The sequence below is a fragment of the Euwallacea similis genome, chromosome 19 (genome assembly GCF_039881205.1).
Source record: "Euwallacea similis isolate ESF13 chromosome 19, ESF131.1, whole genome shotgun sequence".
In the NCBI taxonomy this organism is placed as follows: domain Eukaryota; kingdom Metazoa; phylum Arthropoda; class Insecta; order Coleoptera; family Curculionidae; genus Euwallacea; species Euwallacea similis.
Genome location: NC_089627.1, coordinates 2,448,430 through 2,470,881, shown reverse-complemented (window position 1 = coordinate 2,470,881; position 22,452 = coordinate 2,448,430). Strand labels below are relative to the sequence as shown.

The window sequence follows — 22,452 nt, the reverse complement described above, 5'->3', positions numbered from 1 at the left end:
TTTATTATTATTTTAGATACCGCATTAATAATTTATGCGACTAAGGCGGGTTATATTGACACTAAAAAGGATTGACTCTCTTAAAATTTGCCCCCAATCTCCATTTTGAAGATATGCGAAATCTCCATTAACAAAATGTTCAATGACGGTGGTCGATTACGTCATAGCCAGTCAAGTGTAAAGTTCAGATGTCAAAATAAAGTGCATCAAAAAAATAAATCGACTTGAATTAGGTAATCGCTGCAGGCTCTTCAACTCAAAAGTTATATCAGAAACTCAAGAGGTTCTTATGTCAATATGTTATCATTGTGTAAACAAGGTTTCTCCCAATGTATTCAAAGGTTAGTATTGCTTGACACTCCTCCGAAGAACTTTTATCAGCTTCATAAACACTTCTTATCACAGGAATACCCTCTTGACCTTTGTTAATGTTTAGTTTCATGGTTCTTATTTGATCAGAGAACCTCCTTTCTTATTACTAAGGCTGGGCTTTAAAGTTCTGGAGTAGAGCGTAATTTTTGGGCATTTTAAGCCTACAAAATGAAAGTCATAGGCTGAATCAGTGGAATTTTCCATTGGGTTCAAAAATCAATAAAGTGACTATGGAAATCAGTATTTTCATTGTATTCACAAAGTTAGTCTTAATTAAGCAATATTTTGGTGTTATCTATTACCAATTGTGCCTAATGTATGTAGGAAGCTAATCATTGAATGGTTCCTAGGATCTTTATATCTTATACTGACCTTACAGCAAACCTTTGCAGTAACCACACTCGTAACTATAAGCTTGATACAAGAATAGACAAATTTTACATAGAAATATGCAATTTCCACCTAAGCCTTGAATGTATCAATGTTGATTTCAATAATGAGATTACAATTTCTCATCTAGTGTTTCTAAACTCTTTCTTTGTAAAGAATCGAGAATGTTCGATTTGCTAGAGTGAAGACTTTTCACCCATTCAGATTTCAGTTTTCACTTTCAATTAATTTATTGTAAGATATGTCTGTTTAACCATTTATCTGTCTGTTATTTCTGCCAATAAGTGATCTTGTGCTTTAGAGTGAAGAGAACAGAAATAAAATATTTTACACAAACATTTGATGAAATATGCATTTTTCCATATATCAAAGTGATTATTAGTTAAACAGGTAGGTAATTAGACATCCATAAATTTCAGTGATATTGTTTATCTCAGTTGGTGTCTAATAAAAGCTTTATAGATTCTATTACCCATTAATCCTATAATATATCAAGGTTTTTAATATAGTGACTACTACCTCATGTAAAAATTAATAAACAAAAGGTAGACCCATATGTAGAAGGTAAACTGAAGTAATATTGTTAGATGCACATCAAAAGTGATTAGTGCATTATTGCCAAGTGTGTTCATCAAGGCTATCCCTATTTATTTTTGAAACAACACTACATCCAGATGCGCTTTATTTTTAAGTAGGTATCTGAGGCAGATAATGTGAGAATTCAATAGAAGTTGCATAATATCAAATATAGAAAATTCTTGCTATTGTAACATGTATTCTGTTGGCATTGGAAATTGTTTTGCTAATGTAATTGTGAATTGAAATTGGGTAAGGACATGTTTAAAGATTATAAGTTTGTTTTGTTATTACATAGTGGCCCAAAAATTCTGTGGCAAATACAGCTTTTTGAAATATACCCTATATATTTTTAAACATTTTCATTCTCTTTCCCTTTGTTTGTAGATCGCATATCTACAGTAGTTTTGGTTTTTTATGGTGTTGATTTTATAAAAATACTCAATTTTAAAAATAGAGACTGATTTTATACAAGTTGAGCACCTGTGGTTTTTAGTTATGTTTTTTGATTTTTAAAATAATACATACAGGGTGATTCACGTAACTGTTTCATTAGAAACTTTTGTACTTGTAACTAATCTAAATTTTTCATATTTGGGGGTTAAGCTAATATAGATACACTCTACTTTTTAAAAATATTTTGAAGGTCATATCACTTCCGGTTATACCGGAAGTCGAGGTCAACTTCCTTATTTCAAATGGAACACCCAGTATATTTTTGCATTTTTGGAATCTAGTGATTAAGCTGATTAAATTTTTATTAGGTACTCCTATACCTAAACCTAACCATTTTAAAGATATATTGGTTTAAAAGAAAAATCTTTCTAAAACACCATTTCTATCAAAATTAAAATTCTCAGCTATTATTGAAGCTGGCTTTACGAAAATTTGCTGACATGTTAACCAGATATGGTAGATTAGGTTAATGTGAAAAGTTTTTATAAATATCATACAGGGTATCCAAAAAACCACGTCATATTTAAAGAACTTTAATAGCAAAAAAGTCGCTTATTTCAAACGGAACACCCCATATATTTTTATATGTCTAGAATCTAAATTGAATTCTGAATCGATTATTATTAAGCATCCCTATACCTAAAATGAACGCTTTTGCTCTAATTTGCGATTTTTTAATATTGTACACTAATAATTCTAAGTATCTTAGTTGGCTTTGAAAAGAACATGGCTGCTTCCTGTAACATGCGTTAATGTAATTGTCAATTTAATAAGTTCGCTCAGCAGTTTAGAATCATGAACTTTAATAGTACTTATTCAAATAGTGATATTTTTAATTTATTCTTTATTCATGGAGAGTGTAAGAAAGTTTTGGAGAGGACTTGCCGTACATTCAACGAAAGATATCCGCATCTTCCGAAAATCACAAAGAACAAATTTAGGATATTGGAATCAAATTTTTTAGGGCATGGAAAAGTTAAAACTAAAAAGTTTTTTCTAGTCCCATCATAAATAACGAAGACAATGAAATCACCTTTTTAGGATATTTTAATGCAAATCCGAATTTTTCTATTTGAAGTGCTTCTAATGATTTAGGTTTGTACTTTTATTATTATTAATGATAGCTTTTGAAAATCTTCACCCCATTACAATTAATAAAGTGACACAACATGAAGTTAAAAAAATTATTTTGAAATGTTTAGAAGTTAATGGGGGTCACATTGAATATTTATTTTAATTTAATTTTATTTGTTTTTATTTATTATTTTTTTATTTATGATGGGACTAGAAAAAACTTTTTAGTTTTAACTTTTCCATGCCCTAAAAAATTTGATTCCAATATCCTAAATTTGTTCTTTGTGATTTTCGGAAGATGCGGATATCTTTCGTTGAATGTACGGCAAGTCCTCTCCAAAACTTTCTTACACTCTCCATGAATAAAGAATAAATTAAAAATATCACTATTTGAATAAGTACTATTAAAGTTCATGATTCTAAACTGCTGAGCGAACTTATTAAATTGACAATTACATTAACGCATGTTACAGGAAGCAGCCATGTTCTTTTCAAAGCCAACTAAGATACTTAGAATTATTAGTGTACAATATTAAAAAATCGCAAATTAGAGCAAAAGCGTTCATTTTAGGTATAGGGATGCTTAATAATAATCGATTCAGAATTCAATTTAGATTCTAGACATATAAAAATATATGGGGTGTTCCGTTTGAAATAAGCGACTTTTTTGCTATTAAAGTTCTTTAAATATGACGTGGTTTTTTGGATACCCTGTATGATATTTATAAAAACTTTTCACATTAACCTAATCTACCATATCTGGTTAACATGTCAGCAAATTTTCGTAAAGCCAGCTTCAATAATAGCTGAGAATTTTAAATTTGATAGAAATGGTGTTTTAGAAAGATTTTTCTTTTAAACCAATATATCTTTAAAATGGTTAGGTTTAGGTATAGGAGTACCTAATAAAAATTTAATCAGCTTAATCACTAGATTCCAAAAATGCAAAAATATACTGGGTGTTCCATTTGAAATAAGGAAGTTGACCTCGACTTCCGGTATAACCGGAAGTGATATGACCTTCAAAATATTTTTAAAAAGTAGAGTGTATCTATATTAGCTTAACCCCCAAATATGAAAAATTTAGATTAGTTACAAGTACAAAAGTTTCTAATGAAACAGTTACGTGAATCACCCTGTATACATATAACAAATTTCAGAGTACTCAAAATTTTAGCATTTTATTATTTAAAATTTTACTTTACAACCCCTTCAGTTCTTAAAATATTAAATTCAAATTTGGAACATGCATTAGTCTTCAGAGTCTACATCATTGCAATTCACCAAGGCATCAAGACTCTAATATCACAGTCGCCATTAGATATTTATAAAAACTGGCCTGATATTCTTAAATATGATTTCCATGAATGACTTAGATATTTTTTTTATTTCCTTGTTGTTTCCCAATCAATTCAGATACTGATTTCTATCATTAATAACGCCACGTTTTCTCGATATTTTGCTGAAGAAATTTATGATTAGCAAGTTGCCTGCCTCTCAACTTCCTCCCATTTTAAAAATGTTTATTTTGGGTTCACATACGATTTGCTCCTATGCTGGGGGAAATGTGGGGACAGAGAGGTCTTTGAATTTGGTACATAAAATAAAATCTTAAAAAAGTTTTAAGAATGTAAACTTTTTAGGCCAACCTAGGGTCCAATCATTACATACTAATAACATTATAACCATCAGAAACAGATATTTTAATAAGGAATCATGACGTAACCACTCTTCTGATTTAAATTATTATTTTATATTTTGAAGCAATTTGAAATCTTGAATCAGATAGTTATGTTTCAACTATTCTTTTATACAGAACTGCAGTACGATGTTTAGGCTCAGTAGTGCCAGAAGTAAAATTGGAAGATTTTGTTGCGAAAAATGAGCCAGTCTTAGAGTATCTTAAAGGCTCATCTGAACGCGCTGAGTTAGAAAAGGCACTCAAAGAAACGGCCAGCAACATTGAAGATGTTCCTATTGTTATTGGAGATAAGGAGATCAGGACAAAGGATGTTCGGTATCAGGTAATATTCTACACTAAATTTTGCACTTCGAACACTAAAGTAGATGGTTGGTGTACCATCCTTGCACCATAGTTTTATTCAATATCTGGGCTTTTAGGTCATGCCCCACAACCACAAAAAGAAAATTGCCAAATTCTATTATGCCGACACGAAAGTTGTCAATCAAGCTATAGAAGTGGCCACGGAAACCCAAAAGAAATGGGACAGGACTCCGTTTTCTGAAAGGTATTCACGGCTTTGACGCGCTCAACTTGGGTATATACATACATGCAATTTAATAGGCTGAAAATATGGGACAAAGCCGCCAATTTGATGGCAGGAAAATATCGGGCCAAGCTCAACGCCGCCACAATGCTTGGTCAAGCCAAGACCGTTATTCAGGCAGAAATCGATTCAGCGGCCGAACTGATAGATTTCTTTAGGTAGATTAAAGTATAAAGGCAATAGGAGCTGTAGTTATACAGGGAATGCCGTAGATTAAATGCTTATTTTGTCAAAGAAGCCACGAAGTATCAACCGATTTCCGAAAACCCGAAAGTTACGAAGAACTCTATGAGATATAGAGGTATCGACGGGTTTGTAGCCGCCGTTTCTCCCTTTAATTTTACAGCTATTGGTGGGAATTTGGCGTATACACCTGCATTAATGGTGAGTAATGTAAAAAACACGAGAATGTAATTGAAAACTTTTGGGAAACAGAGCTTTTTTATATTATTGTATTGTGGAGTAATGTGTTTTCACTTAGACTTGTTTCAGGGTAACTCCGTCTTATGGAAACCTAGCGATACTGCCTTGTTGTCGAATTGGGTAACGTTCAAAATCTGCCTAGAGGCCGGAATTCCCCCCGGAGTAGTCAACTTTGTTCCTGCGGACGGTCCAGTATTTGGTGACGCCATTACTTCCTCGCCCGTTTTGGCAGGAATTAACTTTACAGGAAGCGTACCGTGAGTAGCAACTTCCCCATTCCTGCCACTGCACCGACATCTTTATTAGGCATCACTTAAATTGCTACTTATTTATAGGACGTTTGCACGTTTATGGAAACAAGTAGGCCAAAACATCCCAATTTACAAGAACTTTCCAAGGTTGATTGGGGAATGTGGGGGCAAGAACTATCACTTCATACATCCAACTGCTGATGTGGAGTCGGTGGTGAACGGCACCATTAGGAGTGCGTTTGAATTTTGCGGACAAAAGTGTAGTGCATGCAGTAGGATGTATGTTCCGGAATCTTTATGGCCTAAGGTAAGTAACTTTTTACTTTACTGAAGGTAGTTCATATGTTTGCAACTGAGTAGTTAATACATTTAGTATTAGTTTGACTTTAAGGGACCTGATGGAATATTTCAACGTGTTTTTCAGGTGAAAGAAGGTTTATTAGCAAAACGCTCTCAATTGAAAATTGGCGATCCTACTGACTATACGAGTTTCACTTCGGCTGTAATAGACGACAAAGCCTTTAAGCGAATCTCGAGCTACATTGAACACGCTAAAAGTTCTCCAAATTTGGAAATTATTGGGGGAGGGAAATATGATGACAGGTAAGATAAGGACCAGCTATATTGAAATAGGACAATGTTGATACATATAACAAGTATAAAATTTGTGAAGCTAATACAAAGCCTCTTTTAAATTAAAATTCTCAAAGTAGAAATAGACATATAGGCATAAACCTCCATTTGTTGTTAGCACCGGTTATTTCATCGAACCGACCATAGTCCAGTCCAAAGACCCTAAAGACAAAATCATGAAAGAGGAAATTTTCGGCCCCGTTTTATCAATATATGTTTATCCAGACAGCCAAGTCAAGCAGACTCTGGATTTAATAGGCAGCACAACGGAATTCGCCTTAACTGGAGCCGTATTCGCAAAAGACGAGTAAGTAATATTGGTCAATATTTAAGGTAGAGTTTCTGTATGTTAAAGGCTCGTCATTTTACCTTTTTTAGAGCATTCCTTCGCAGTGCGATTGAAGATTTAAAAATGACTGCCGGTAATTTCTATATTAACGATAAGTCTACTGGCAGTGTAGTTGGCCAACAGCCCTTTGGTGGTGCTAGAATGTCAGGTAAACAGAAATTTGCATTTGTATGAACGCTAAATTGGAACAAAACCTCAAATTAGGCACCAACGATAAAGCCGGAGGCCCTCACTATGCCCTCAGATGGGGAAATCCGCAATCCGTGAAGGAAACCTTCGTACCTCTCTCCGAAATAGAATATCCTTACATGAGACAATAATTTAACTCTAGCATGTAATTTCGATTGATTTGATTGATCACTTTTATTTCGGTTAAGTTTTGTGATAGTTAGTTGTACAATTCGATATTGCAAATAACTCAAAACAATTTAAGTATTAAAGGATTTTGATGTTTTAAACGTCACCTGTAAATGTTACATTATAATTTCAAATTTTATTAAAAAGCCGATTTACAAGGCAAAGTCATCTTAAATTTGTGTTTTACCAATACATATAATAACATTTTTAAGAAGTTGAGTGGCTCAGCATACAAGATTTCGAAGGTATTGGTTAGCAATGTGAGATTTTCTTCTTCAAGAAAGCATAATAAAGATATTCAGAAGTTAGAATAATCACAATGACAATATTAAATGTTACAAAACTTATGCTGCGTAATCTACTTCTATAGGTAGGAGACGTCCTTATAGGAAATTGTAGTTTAGACATCACTTTATATCAGATTATCGTGTCGTTTTCCTGTGTGAAGACACGGTTAGAATTCATGTCGATATGTACTATAATTTGTTCGAGTGTGTCTAAAGGTGCACAATGTAGTGCAGTACTTCTATCTATTTTGATAGGTTTACTTTATTGCAATTTAGAAGATTGAATTGTAAATATTGAAGGCCACTTCAAAATTGGTGAATTACCTAATAATAGCACTTTGTTACCATCTAGGCAACACTATCTTTGTAGAGAATTTTAATTAGTTTGCATGAACTATTTTTCCAAAGTTTATCTTTACTGTATAATTTTCCCTTGTGTAACAACCATGTGGATATATATATTTATTTTCGTTCGTTTTGCTAGGCATATTGTCAATTTAATATAAGTATTATGTGAAATTTGATGTAGCAATAAATTTGCTTATTGTTATTTGTTATTCTGTTATTCGAATGGTTATTCCAACATTTCGATTCCTCGGAAACGCCCGTTCTATGCACATGGACTAAAAGAAGGTTGCGTCCTGAGTAAACCATCATAGTCATTGTTATTTGTTGACTGTTTAGCTGTATGAAAGATTATGCCCTAATTTGTAGCGTGCTATACTTATTAGGTTGTTCCACTGTTCCTGGAATGTCAACTAGCCACATTTCTGGAACTCTATGTTCGCCAAGCATTAGGCAATCTACGATGCTGGTCACCATTGTGTCCCAAAGAAGCTGGTATATATAATAAAAAGGTAGGGTTTTTTTCAGAATGGTACTGCATGCAACTGCCTGGTCAATAACCTGAACTATTATATTAAGGTTGAGGGTGTATAATTACATGTGCATACATTTATCGACAGAATGCGCGCACACTCACGTATGTCTTTATTTCAATTAGGAGCAAAGTGGTTTTGGCCGACTAATTAGACCGTAATCTGTAAAATTTTAGGGATATATATAGTACATCCTTAGAAAATCCTTTCTACATATCCTGTGAACGTGCATTCCATATATTTCTTAATATTATATGCGAATCAAGACTTTTGTAACTACAATAAAACAACTGAGAAAATACTGAGTTTATATTTTTTTTATAAAATAAATACAATACTTGGGGGCTATAATTTTCTTGTAACAACAAAACTTTATAAAAAATCAGGTTTCGAAGATGCTACAAGCATCCGATTAATGTTGGTTTTCATTAAAAGATAGTATTTCAAAATCAACAAAATTGAAAGTAATAAATTAATATTAATTAATTACCATACATTTAGCATAGTCAAAAGAAGTGCTTTATATATTTAAATAATTTTACTTTAAATTATTCCAGTTAAATTTCGATAATTAACTTGATAAATTAGAAAAAGACATTGTAATAACCATAGAACATGGTATTTATTCAACTATGTTCCTAATGTAGTAACAGGGTTTGACTTAATTTATTTTCTTCAATTAATGTTTTTTATGATCTCATTAATACTGAAGTCAACCCTGTATGTGGTGGTATGCACTTTTTGCCGTTCTTAATGTGTGTGGTAACTTAAAATTTTTAATCAGCTCATGAGGTGCGTAGTTATGATCTTGCACCACCTTCATAGACACTTTAATTTTTCTTATCTATTTGGAAACATCATACTGATTCAAGCATACAACAAATGGCTTAAAAGAAAGTTTATTTTACCCCACTTTAGAAAACACTTTAACCAGTATGCTGTAACTGACACTAAATTATGCTTAGCTTTGCTTTTTAAGAGGGTTGAGTGCTCTGTGGCACTGCACTACTTTGGGGACTTAGAGATAGGTCTTGCAGATGTTTTTCTACCTAAATATTTACAAAGTCATTATAAAAATATAGAATCTTAAAGAGAAAACTTACTAGTTTTAATATGTATCTTAGCTCAGTACTGTTCGTGTTGCCTTTAACATTTGCCAATCCATAAGGGGGACTTATAACAACCTGAAAATTGGCTTTAAGTTTGCCCAAAATGGTAAGTACAATTACTACCTCTTGGTTCCATATAATAATGTCAGAGTTTCTCCACCTGACCTCTTGAATAGTTTTGGAAAGGGCTATGAAAAGAGTCTGTCCTTCAGGAGAAACATTAGCTGCTATTGCTTGAAACATTCTTCTTTTTTCCTCCACTTGGTTCCTAACTCGTGTGTTCAACTGCATGAAGTTTCAATGAGTTTATTAACTTAAAAATGCAGAATGCCTTACTCTGTGTAGATTGAGACTTTGAGGTGCATCATAAAAGCAATTTCCCTCTTTCTTCACCTGCAGTTCACTAACCAGTGACAGATTGATGAACTGTACATCATTTAATTTTGGATTGCCATTGGTGGCAGCACATTCTAAAGATTTTGTTAAGCAATTGACAAATATGTATGTGTTGTATAAAGTTCCTTTATGACATAAGAATATTGTAAAAGAAGTTCTCACTTCAAGGTAATTCAAAGACTTCTCACATAACAAAATTGTGTGCTATACATATATGAGATACACACTTCTTTGCATATGGTTACTGAAATGGATTTCCAAAGAATATCTAAGGAATATCTCTGGGATACGCAAAGTATAAGCATTTGACTGAAATTATCAGTAACTATAGGAGATAGGGAAATATTAATAGAGTACTCTCAATGTTTTTTTTGGAGACAAGTCCAGTATAGTGAATAAAAATTTGAACATTTGTTTTTAGGTGGAAAGTCAATGATAATTCAAAACTTTTGATCACTGCACTTCACTTGATTTCAAAAAAATATTGAACGTGCCTTATGCGTTCTCTATCTTCTATAGTCACCGAGATTTTCTATATAAATATCAAAATTTACCCTTCTTGAACTGGCATTGAATATGTATACACTCATGATTCTATTTGGGTTACTTATAATTACAAAAAACATAATCTATCGAATGAAACTTTAAATGATGTTGAATGGAAATATTTTTAGATGTCTAAGTGATTATACAGTGAAAAACATGTTTTTAATTACAGGAAATTACGAATAACAAGTTTTTGGATAGGGCAATAATAGGACGGCGAACCAGGGTTGGAAACCACGGGGAATGTCTCCTTAACATCTAATGAAAAGGATACTCAACACCAGAGTCTTGTTCTGTGGATCGAAGGCCATAACTTCTCCCTCAATTTCTGCATTGTAGCAAGTTCTGCACCAAACAATACTACCCACAGTAAAAATATCAGAAACGGCAGCCATTATTTTGATGAGAAATGATAAAATAAAATGCCAAAACTGACAGTGGTGACATCTGAATAAAGTAAGGGCACATGCGCGTGCGATAAGCCACGTTGTCAAAGCTCGAAAATTATTTTATTGACAAAGATTTGTTAGACAATGTAGAATATGAAATATGTTTGTATGATAACAACTATATTAAAGAATCGGGAGGCTAATACGTTATCTAGATTTAGATTTCTCGGAACTAAGAAGACATATTGAGTAAAGTTAATAGGGGGGAGCGGTAAAGGAGATTTTTCGAATGATGTAAATAAAACCTAAAATAAAATAAGAAAGCTGACAATAGTCGTCCACAAACCTGAGTGGACTGCGCATGTGCCTAATTTGATTAATCGACATAAGCAAATCAGCCATTTTAAAAATAGCACGTGGTGCGCCGCAGGATTGCTTTGACTTTTTGTGAGATTTCCTCAGAGGCTTGAAATGCTTTTCTTCACTTTTTATCTATTGCGGCGGTAATCTGTCGTTATTTAAGAAATATGTGCTTATACTATGGTGGATTAGTGCCTAATTTGCCAACATAAGGCACAGGAAACTGCAAAAGACATCACTTCATCCAGTTCTGAATTAGATTCTAGGGAGCTTATCGGCCAAGATGGATTCCTAAGAACGATCGAGTACTTCTATTATTTCGGGAGTGCATGAAGGTGCAGAAAAACGCCTCATAAGCATTACTGAAGGGGATCAAGTTATAGGCCTAAACCACAGGGTAAAGGATGAATCCTTCTCAAATCGCTTTGGATCGAATTCAGAAAGGAACGAGAGTGAACTCAAAATTAGTCCCTATATCAAATAATAAAAAGCTGCAGGAATACAACCTGGATCGCATTCATGCAAAATAATTTTCAGTACGTAAGGGCGGCTGCTTATTTATTGGGGAAGAGGTTTAAAGTCAATGGAGGTAACATGGTCCTTTAAATAGGCTGAGTATCCAACTGAGCAACATAAATAGTAAGAGAATTGCCTGCAATCAGGGCAACGGTCTGAGAGTGGCTGTACTTATCAAGCATTGTATTTACTTCTTCATGCTTGCATACCAAAACATGTGTCAACCGTCTGCTTTTCATTGCCTCAAAGGATACATATATTGAGAATCTTTAAAACCTTATATTAAAAACATCAGTATGAAACCTAACCTTAAATTTACATTATGCATATTATGCTCCACAAACTGTAACAACAATGATAATGGGTATATATTATTTAGTAATCAATCTGGAAAGAAACATACTTACATACATCACATAACAAATGAGATTGAGATTAGCACTTGAGAGATGAACATAAAAAGTGTATTAAGATAAAAATATAAATATGTAGAAATATGCTATTTAACACTTTAAATTTTTACAATTATTTATATGTAACTAATGGCATCAGTTCCTTATTTATAATGAATTTGCTACAGTAACTTTATATACAACTCTTAATGGTGATAAGAAGTTTGATACATGCGTCATGTCGTTATTTATTACAATCTACTGCTTTCAGTCTCAGTCCTTTTGGTATTCTTTACAAGGGAAGTTATAGTGGGCAAATGACCTTCTTCATATGTAAATGTCCTATTATCAACCCCAGCCAATTCCTTAGTATTTCCAACTGAACCTGGTGGCTGAGTATTCCCGGGCATAAGGAATACTGTGAGCAGGAACATTATAGAACCTACGAATTGAAGTTATTCAATTTAGGTATCATATATGCTATCTTAAAACTTTTATTACTTATGAGATAAAATGCCACATAAAAAATAAATAAGCTCTCCCTATATCCTAAGGATTTGGATACTGGTTCTACAGCTATGGGGAGGTTCCCCCCAATATTATTCATCACAAAGAGAAATATTCCTACTGTGGTGGACCTCACGTGTAAAGGAACAATCTCCACCAGGATGGCGAAAAGAATACCAAACCACATTTCAGCTGCAAATTATTCATTATCTCATGTAATAGGATATAGAGTTACGGACGTACCAAAAAAATAAGAGATTCCTAAGGTGACCATGGCACCAACAGGCTCGAAATACACGCTGCCAAAAGCAAATGGGGTGGCGACGATTTGACTGATAGCTAAAATGACTACACGGGATCTTACCCCCATTTTGCCTACAAATTTGTCTGAGACTACGCCTCCAACTACCACCCCAATACTGCCTATGCCTATAGTAACTGCAAACAACCACCAGCCTAAAAGTCGATTTTGTTTAATTGGTTATTAGAATTTTTTAAAAAATCACCTAAATCATAGTCGGGGAAATATGCTTGGAAATATAAATCACAGTTGTAGGCAAAACACATCCCTCCACAGTGTCTGATGGATGCAGCTAGGCATAGCATGATGATGCGGGGTTCTTTCATAACGGTCCTAGAAAGAAATTTTGACACATAAGTATAGATTCTTAATATAAGTATATGTTATAAGTACAGGTATTACTCTTAGACAATATAGCAGATATTTATTTTTATTGCACTAGTGCGGGAAAATGCAAGTTGTTTTGGAAAGTGCGCTTTTCTGCATGTAGGTAACAAAATGTATTTTTTACTATCACTCTTAATTGGTTTTCTTCACCTTGTAGGAATTTGGAATACAATTTTTTTTATTCAAAAAAAGTTAAGAAGAGTCTATTTATTCGCGATAGTAGAAAAAAATTGTGTTCCTAATACATGCACGAAGTATTTTTGCCGCATTCAACTGTTTGTCCAAACTACATTTCATGTCATTTTGGCAGCAGCAATTGCCTGCAGGAAAGTATCTCTGTCCACATTTGTTAGGAAAATAACTATTACCAAATTGTAATTTTCCTAGCGTCGGAATTTCCTTGAGCTGCGGCGTCTTCACCAATAGACTGTCTCTCGGGTTCTTTTAAGGTAAATAAAGTAAGAAGAGCAAATATTACTGCAATGATTCCAGCCCCATAGTAACACACTCTCCAGCCTAAATCCCATGCATTCAGTTTGGGGATGTACCTGCCCACAGGGAAAGCGATTCCTGTAAAAAAAAAACAGCTTACAGGGTGTATGGAAGCACCTTCAAAACGTGTATATAGGGTGTCTCAGAATTAATGTAAAAGTTCGAAATTGTATCGTTTATATTAAGATACAAGGAGGCATATTATGCCCTGACTGATAAAATATCTCAGTAACCCTAGACAGGATGTAGTTTTTTAATCAACTTTCACAACACTACTTTTGTTTACTCGGCTCTATAATGATGTTTGCCTCCAATATACGTATACCTACCATAACCCCCGTATATTCCCCAGTTGAATATGGACATCACCAACGCTCTTTTCTCTTCTGGAAATATATCCGAAAGTATCCCGGTGCTTAGAGGGTTGCATGCAGATTCTCCAGCAGCCATAATCATTCTTAGAATGACCAAATGCCAATATTCAGACACACCTCCACTAAGAATAATAGCAATTGCGAATACCATGGTGCTGAAGCCTAACATTTTTACTCTGAAATAATTATTACAAGTTATCTTTTGTCATGATATGATTGAATCAGAAGTAATTGGGCTTCACTATTTTTTTCCATGCTACTGGAACATTCCTTGTGGTAAGCGAATTTAATTTAATTAATATTGAAAAAAAGACCGCGTGTTCTAACCGGTTCGTATATCACTTGAGGCCTAATGAATTGTGTATAATAATTGGTTTTCAGCCTTCGAGCTATATTATCTTAGTCACGAATAAAACGTTATTATAATAACAAATCCTAACAATAAAATTGAGCCGTACAATTATAAACATGTCATAAATGAAGGCTGAAACAATAATTATTAATAATAATTATGAATTATAAGATAAAACTTAAAAAATGTTGTGTGGGTAAAAGGATTCTTGACATTATGGTGTTAATATTTTAATTTACACAGTAGTTATTTTATTTTTTTATCTTAGTCACAGAAATATAAATGAAAAGTGTGTTATCTCTAGCCAACGTCATATGTGCAATTAATTGTGCTTTTAACGGCAAAATTAATATTTGAATTAAAATTGTTAAAGTTGTCGCAACCAATCCACCGACAACTTTTTTTGAACAATTTCAACCAATTATTAAAGTTGTTGAGTTGAATGTTGGTTTGAATGAACATTTTATTGTAATTTTCGCACTGGTCTCCATTTGATTAAATTAAATACTTCTATTGATAATTAAGTGGAACACAACTTTAACAGTGCCGTCAAATTTTCCTCTTTGTATTCGAAATATTGTTCCTTTATTATTTTGGTACAAAAAAATATCTACACTCAAGTGATTCTACTTGATATCTCCGGGAAATTATGGAAAAGTTCCGTGCGGTTTATGCTTACATAGGTAATGTCTGCATATTTCATAAGACTAACAATCAACGTATAGGTAATAGCATTATTAGGTTGAAATTGAGGGAGATAGTTTTTTTTTACACGAGCAACATTCTTCCCACCTCCCCGTTATTTCCTATTATTTACCACATGCAGTGTTGAAACACTCTGTATATTCAAGTAAGATTCATAGCATCCAAGTGCACTGAAGTGAACATATACCTGTTATATTTGTCAGCTAAGAAGCCCATAATAACCCCGCCTATAGTGAACACCGCAATGAAGCTAGGCCCTGCTAGGATTTGATAATCCAGACCCAATCCATTGTAGGTCCATTCGCAATATCGCTGTCCATCTAGATGCAACGATGCGCAACTAGCTGAATCATTAGCTGCGGAGCAGATCACTGGTAATTCATTGAGGTAAAGTTTACTGTTATTCAGTTGGCATGCTATATCACCTGCAATTAAAACAAATTTAATGCGAATTTAAAAGGAATTTTTTATCCGTAATTTACCATAGTGTAAATCTGTAGCTATAGCTTTACTGGTAACTCCAATCAAGTAATGTCCTAATTCGCCCAGCACATATCCAATAGACAATATAGCCAGTACGTAGGTGGGGTAGATGAAAGCTAGTTTCTTGCGTAATTCCAGAATCATTTTTCCTGCAAATTGAGTAATTACGGCAACTCTGAAGACCTCCTCTCTTAGGAAACATTCAAAATTATTTTAAAAATTTTCAATTTTCGACTCAATAAACTGATATAGATCCTATATTGATCCAGGATACCTCAATTAAGGGCCTAGAGCCTTCAAACTCCATTTTTATATAGTTTAAACTTCTTGATTCTTTTGAGTCGGACATATCATTAGTTACGTCAGCATACGGGTAGGTGTGTGCGATAGTTCTTTTACAAATAAATCTCCTCTGCATGAGTGTTTCAGATGTCGTCCCTGAACTTGAACGCACCTGACATTAAATAGCAATAAATTCACATCAGCCAATCACACAACCAAACAATCAATCAAATCAATCGACTGAAACTCGTTTAATAGATAAATCCGCTGCCCGCAGGTGGTGATAATTTGTCTTGAAACCGCTTATTTACTCATGCGTATAGGTATGGGAATTTCTATGAGTTTATGAGAAGGAATTAAAATTAAGAATAACATAACTGAAACCGCAACTGCAGAATTTGGTAAACGCAGGCAATTATAATTATTGTCGTTATTAATATAAATGATTTTTTTTATTGTGCAGTTTGTCGATTAGCAGAAATAGAAAGGAACGGCGGAAGGCGTGTGTCATTTAAGAATTATTGCTTGGGGATTTAGTGAACATTTATGTAAGAGTTAGATCAAAAATAACATCTGGATTTTTATCACACTTCCGGAATTTAATTTAAAAAAATTAAATTTAAGGAGTGTGATGTGCCTAGACGCAAGTTTTAAACCGTGATTATAGTTTTTTTAGTCATCAATACACTAAACAATTAATATCTGACTCCATTTTACCCAAGGCTGTCCATTTATATTCTTTTAGATTTCATTATTTCCTGGTTGAAAGCGTCAATGTTTTTGAAAATGTATAGTAAATTTTTCTATAACTCCATAATTACGCAATTATTCAAATTAAAAAACTTTGGAGATACGCACAATTAGATCGCCAAGGTTTCATTTTAATACTAGTTGGTTAATTTCTCTGTTGTCAGTAAAAATTACTACCTACTGTAAAAGTTTTTTTTAATTGTACTATCTTTTATTTCAATTGTCTGATTAATTTCCCTTACCAACCCTGGATAGCCAATTTTAAGGCCGCTCTTCTTGCTATTGTAGTGTGTGGGGTGCTCGATTTTGGAACAGTCAAAATTTCGAATATGAGTATTACAGGATCAGGCACTAAAATTATATACATATACAAGGTGTTTGGAAAAGTTGGTACAAAACTTAAGAAGGTGATTGTAGAGCCAAAGATAATAAAAAATGTTCCTATAAACATTGGTCTGACAGAGCACCGTTATTGAGATATGACCCTCCAAAGGAGTTCTATCATTTGGATATTTTTTAAAATAACTTTCTTTTTGATTAAGATAGTAGAATGAATATTGTAGATAATAATAATACCATAAGGGTCTTTAACTATCATAAGTTTTATCAAAATTGATTATAAATAAGGATAGTGTTCTAATTACCCTTGACAAATTTTTCGAATTTTTTTTATTCCTTTGAATTATCAAGCAAATAATATTATTTTTTAATGAATTAGACTTTTTGAAGAAAAATTGTTTGTGTTTTTTTTACACTAAAACTATCACCACGAAAGATGCCTACTATATGAAAGTGTTAAAAAATGTTAATGTTCTGAGTCATACATTATTTTAAAAATAATTATTTCTAACTAAACTACGCCGAATTCGAAAAAAAGTAAAAACATTTTTTTCTTCAAAAAAGTTCAGTTCACTACAAAATAATAATATTTGCTTGATAATTCAAAGGAATAAAAAAATCGAAAAATTTCTGTTAATGATAGTTAGAAAACTACCCTTATTTATAATCGACTTTGATGAAACTTATGACAGTTGAAGATTATTATGGTATGACTATTATCGCCAATTTTCATTTCATTATCTTAATCAGAAAGAGTTATTTTAATATCCATTCAAATGATAGGACTCCTTGAGAAGGCCACATCTCAGTAACGGTGCTCCGTCGGACCAATGTTTACAGGAACTGTTTTTACAATTTTTGGCTCTACTTTAATCTCCTTAAGTGCTGTATCAATTTTTCCAAACACCTTGTACACAGATATAAACACATTTTATAGGTCTAATGCAGATTGTTCGTAATTTTTAAATTTTATCGTTGTTTAATTTGGTAACACAAACTGTGTTTAAATATCTACGTATCATACATTTCCGTTGATCCTTTTTTTTTCCGTCTTTTTCTACCCTTTTCCCAAACGTCTGAAGACGACGACAGACTTGTCACCGAAACAATTTGACAAGGGTGTTCGTCCGAGCCTTTAGTAAAGGGTGAATATTATTCTCGGTTAGTTTGAACTGAGAATAGTGTGCTATTTCACCGCAACAACCCCTCCAGGTCTGTGAGGCGTTATTCAAAATTAAATAGAGCTCGCTTTGAAACCTTCCATTTTATGTATTTTTTACGCAAATTGGATCACAAATTCATTATAAACTGGCAGTCAAACATTATAAAATAGCGAAACACTGGTATGTTTTCCGGTTTTGAGAATCTTCATTTGTAATATCTTTAGTGCACAAATTATTTCTCGAAATATTTAATTGAGTTTTCCTCTTTTTTCTATTTTTCTTTCTTCCTCTTTTTCTCTTTTCTTTCTCTCTGTCTTCTCTCTCTTTTTTCTCTGTGTATTTTTTTAAAAGAAATGTTAGACAAGATGTAGTCTAAGAGAAACATGGAATCATATTCACGCACTCACGAAACGACCATTCCGCTCTTAAGGGAAACCTCCATTTCATACATATTGTTACTTGGCAGATTGGGGAAATTCTCACTTATTAATTTTACTGAAATTTTATAAATTTCCAGAATTTTTTTTACACAGCCATAGAAAAAAATCCTTACTATCTCGAGACTCTTGCGTGTTTCAGTAAACTATCATATCTCTCGACAGTAATGAAATACTTTCCACCTCGGTATGCAATAACGCATTATTTCTCTATAAAATAGAGGAAAATATGACGTAATGTTGTAGATCATTATTCATGTACATATGTATAGCCGAAAGGGTCTTAACTGGCGGGCTGAATGCTCACTAATTATACGAATTAAAACGGATGAGACAGGAGCCATCAAAATATGAAAGGAAATGAAAGCGAAGCTGAAAGTTTGTTATTTAAAAATCAACAGACCCGTGAGTTAAGAATACTTTGGCTATATGTGAGTAGATGAGTCCAAAATTACAGCTCATTCTAATGAAATATGTAGAATTTAATATACGAAGAGGGAAACTTGGAAAACTCTATTGCTCGCCATCCTCTTTGAATTTCGGAAATGTCCTAATTTTTCGAAACAACTACATGAAATTCTTTTCAAAATTACTGAAAATAGCAAAATGAGCTGGTTTTCCCAACACTTCAGCAATTTTAAAATTAAGTTTTCATCTATACTGCAGACTACAGCATTAACTTACTGTTGTATGTACGTAACTCTCAAGTTACGTAAATCGCTTTAATGTATCAGGTTTTCAATTCAAGTATAATACTTCTCATTTTCTTAAAAAGAAACCTAAACTCACCTCGAATGGTATGTTTTGAACCTTTATGATCAAAACTAAAAGGCCCTAAAAAGAAGTCACTCAAAAACCAAACCTCATTAATCTGCGGTGCGTTTTTAAGTCTACTTAATAAGAAGGGCGTAAAATGGTACCCCCGAGTTGAGACCCGGCACTACTACTGGTTATTTTCAGGAGCCGCGAAGAATCATCAGAGTTCTTATGTTGGTAGGTTCTTAGACTTCGTTCGTAAGCCTCTCTCCCACCTATTTGGGAATACCGGGTGAACCTTGAGATCGGTTGCCTGTTAACTAATAAAACAATAGGGAGCTGTTGTTATTTACATGTGGACCATAATGGTTTTACGTTAGGGTCCTCATGGTTTCTTTTGTACAATATCAAATCGGGAGGAATGTAGTACTGCTTTCCATCATGCAGGTTTTTGAAACTCTAAGAGGTTTTTGAGTCCTCACGTAGTAGTCCTTGGCCACAAAAAGTACCAACTCTAATACATCTGTTAGTTCAGGTTAGACAAAGAACTATAGCTTAATTTTTTTTTTCTTAACAAAAAAATTAGTGAATGGTATTATTGTCCAACTTATTATTAGTCCTTTATGGGGATCCGTGCTTCAAGGGTGGAGAATGTCATTATTGTTGTTTGTCGATCGAGTGAAAGCATTCTCCAGTTCCTTGTTTCGAGTGTTTTCATGCGGTCGAAGAAACCATCCTTGGCAAAGGTGGTGCTGATTTTCGCGTGGCTAATCTGTTAAACCGCAATTATGTTTTTGAAGGAAGCACGGTTTTTGTGATAAAATAATAAATACTTGTTATGAAATTGTGACGTAGGATTACAAGAAACGATGATAGTTCATCTCTCAGTCAAGCTGGGATTATGATATCCCCAGAGTTAGGTATCATTTTTCTTGATTAAAGGAATTTTAGGACTGAAAGAGTGTCAAAAAGTGTAACTTATTTTCAACAATTGAATGACACAGTAAGACTTTGGGGGCCCTAGAGTCCTGAGGACAACTTCTCGTCGACCTAAATATGACCGTGTCACCACAAAAGTAGTTGCAATCATTTTGGATTTCAACTTGTTATGGTTCCAATGATTGTAGTTTCGACTTCTCGTGCTTTAGCTGAAGGACAAACTAAAATCCTGTTTTAATGACTAGAAAAAAACAATTATCGAGGTGACTGTCTTGAGAGTGGTTTCGCAAAAGTACTATCACTGTGAAAATGAGCCTTTCACGCAGAAAAGGAATACTACGCTATAGGTTCTATACAGGGTATTTCAAATTCGACCCTCACCATTGGGATCTCGGAAACTAGAGGAGATACGAAAAAGTTTAAATGGGGACAAAGTTGCGCAATCTAGTGCTTGATCGAATACCATTTTCAAAATTTTAATTTTCCGAGTACTTCCGAAGATATCCGAGAAAAACTAAAAATTGGAGAATCCATTTTTATTTTTTTTAGCGTTATTTGACAAGAAAGGTTAAATCCGTAAGCACATTTTCATTGCCACTTTTTCTCAGCTACACGATGACATATTCAAATTTGCGATCCGACTTTTCGTCTTTCGGCTACCATCATCAACTTTATTTTTTCTTAAGGGCGCCATATTGGATTTTTCGACAAAAAAATAGTGCGTTTCATTCTGAATTCATTGATATAGAACTTCTTATAATTTACTTTTTTAAAAGCCGAAATATTTAACTAAAAACAAATATTACATAGTTGGCCTTGACTCCATCGAAAGACTTTCTTTTGTTCGCGCTATATGACAGAATTCCTCAAACGAAATTAGAGCGTGTGCAGATTTCCAATGAAAATGAGTTTCCGAAGTGAAGAAAAACGAGATATGTTAAGACTTTATTACAAATTTTATAGGAACAGTACGAAAACAGCTCAAATGTATTTTGAGTTATATTCGGAAAGGCAACAGCCGCATAGAACATTATTTAAAACTTTGGACGAACGTTTAGCTGAGTTTGGTGCTTTTGAAAAACCTAAGATGAAGTATGGAAGCAGAATGAAAGAAGATACTAGAAATAACCTACTGGCAGAGACAAAACTAAATTGTTATTAAATGTTACAAGTGCTCAAATTGACGACCTTCCTCTTGCATACATAAACGAACACGTCTATTTAAATTAGCGACAGCCCTAATAATATTTCTCCTTCTGATTGCTCTACATTGTGTAATGATGTTTTCCCTAAGTTTTTCTATTGTGTTATAATCTCGATTCTCATATATTCTATTTTTCAAAGTGCTCCATAAAAAAGTATCCAAAACTGTAAGGTCGGGGGACCTTGCCGGTCATCTTACCGGCCCCGAATTTTCTATCCACCTATGCGTAAATCTGTGATTTAAATAGTTACAAACGGCTCTAGTATTATGTGGAAAGGCCCTGTCATGCTGAAACCAGTATCTATTGTAATTGGCAAGGGGCAACGCATTGACATAATCTTTAAATTGGGTTGTCAAGAACTGTAGATATGTTTCACCGTTTAATGTTCCGTTGAAAAAATAAGGTCCGAGTATTTGATCGTTACAAATTCCAGCCCATACATTTAAGCAAAAGCGAACTTGTGGTCTAACTTCTCTAAAGTATCTAGGGTTATTTTGACTCCAAATATCTTCATTATTTCTATTGAATACACTATAATTTGAAAAAGTACTTTCATCGGTCCAAATAATGTTTTTTAAAAAATCTTGAGGATCATTCTTATTTAAGAGCCAATTGCAAAACAACATTTTTTTCTCAGGGTCACCAGGATGTAGTTTATGGGAAATGTGTATTTTATAACATTTCAAACCGCTTTCTTTGAATACTCTCCAGGCGCTAGTATGTGGCACATCCATATTTAACGAAACTTAATAAGTTGATTGTGAAGGATTTGCATTTATCTAAAACAAGCAAGAAAATGTTACATTTTTTTAAATATTAAATTTAGTTATACCTCTGCCAGTAGGTTATTTTTAGTATCTTCTTTCATTCTGCTTCCATACTTCATCTTAGGTTTTTCAAAAGCACCAAACTCAGCTAAACGTTCGTCCAAAGTTTTA

At 33.5% G+C, this 22,452-nt stretch overlaps 3 protein-coding genes across 3 annotated transcripts; 1 reads left to right on the top strand and 2 right to left on the bottom strand.

Annotated features, from left to right (window-relative positions):
* Positions 1 to 171: 171 nt before the first annotated feature.
* P5CDh1 (delta-1-Pyrroline-5-carboxylate dehydrogenase 1) lies at positions 172 to 8,006 on the top strand. Its single transcript, XM_066399797.1, has 11 exons — positions 172 to 341; positions 4,685 to 4,892; positions 4,990 to 5,117; positions 5,174 to 5,314; positions 5,369 to 5,540; positions 5,649 to 5,836; positions 5,915 to 6,137; positions 6,255 to 6,433; positions 6,582 to 6,770; positions 6,842 to 6,960; positions 7,017 to 8,006. Exons 1-11 carry the CDS (start codon positions 298 to 300, stop codon positions 7,130 to 7,132), a joined length of 1,707 nt encoding a protein of 568 aa, XP_066255894.1. The 5' UTR covers positions 172 to 297; the 3' UTR covers positions 7,133 to 8,006.
* Positions 8,007 to 8,629: 623 nt separating this feature from the next.
* Positions 8,630 to 10,813, bottom strand: LOC136415278 (protein LSM12 homolog B-like). The gene is made up of 5 exons (XM_066399798.1): positions 10,660 to 10,813; positions 9,780 to 9,913; positions 9,567 to 9,728; positions 9,438 to 9,518; positions 8,630 to 9,383 (listed from the first exon to the last, which is right to left on the bottom strand). The coding sequence occupies exons 1-5, from the start codon at positions 10,778 to 10,780 to the stop codon at positions 9,309 to 9,311; spliced, it is 573 nt and encodes a 190-aa protein (XP_066255895.1). The 5' UTR covers positions 10,781 to 10,813; the 3' UTR covers positions 8,630 to 9,308.
* A 1,164-nt stretch (positions 10,814 to 11,977) lies between these two features.
* Positions 11,978 to 19,606, bottom strand: LOC136415149 (hexuronate transporter). Its single transcript, XM_066399597.1, has 9 exons — positions 19,404 to 19,606; positions 15,643 to 15,792; positions 15,348 to 15,585; positions 14,059 to 14,279; positions 13,606 to 13,807; positions 13,056 to 13,183; positions 12,793 to 13,005; positions 12,544 to 12,741; positions 11,978 to 12,484 (listed from the first exon to the last, which is right to left on the bottom strand). The coding sequence occupies exons 2-9, from the start codon at positions 15,785 to 15,787 to the stop codon at positions 12,294 to 12,296; spliced, it is 1,536 nt and encodes a 511-aa protein (XP_066255694.1). The 5' UTR covers positions 15,788 to 15,792; positions 19,404 to 19,606; the 3' UTR covers positions 11,978 to 12,293.
* Positions 19,607 to 22,452: the final 2,846 nt, after the last annotated feature.

Coding starts and splice junctions, on each gene's coding strand:
- P5CDh1 (XM_066399797.1), top strand. CDS start 298: ATGTTATCATTGTGTAAACAAGGTTTCTCCCAATGTATTCAAAG. Junction 4,893..4,989: donor CAAAGGATGTTCGGTATCAG/GTAATATTCTAC, acceptor CTGGGCTTTTAG/GTCATGCCCCACAACCACAA. Junction 5,837..5,914: donor AACTTTACAGGAAGCGTACC/GTGAGTAGCAAC, acceptor ACTTATTTATAG/GACGTTTGCACGTTTATGGA.
- LOC136415278 (XM_066399798.1), bottom strand. CDS start 10,780: ATGGCTGCCGTTTCTGATATTTTTACTGTGGGTAGTATTGTTTGGTGC. Junction 9,729..9,779: donor AAAGTCTCAATCTACACAGA/GTAAGGCATTCT, acceptor AACTTCATGCAG/TTGAACACACGAGTTAGGAA. Junction 9,519..9,566: donor TTATTATATGGAACCAAGAG/GTAGTAATTGTA, acceptor GCCAATTTTCAG/GTTGTTATAAGTCCCCCTTA.
- LOC136415149 (XM_066399597.1), bottom strand. CDS start 15,787: ATGATTCTGGAATTACGCAAGAAACTAGCTTTCATCTACCCCACCTAC. Junction 14,280..15,347: donor TTAGCTGACAAATATAACAG/GTATATGTTCAC, acceptor TAATTATTTCAG/AGTAAAAATGTTAGGCTTCA. Junction 12,485..12,543: donor TGTGGCATTTTATCTCATAA/GTAATAAAAGTT, acceptor TTCAATTCGTAG/GTTCTATAATGTTCCTGCTC.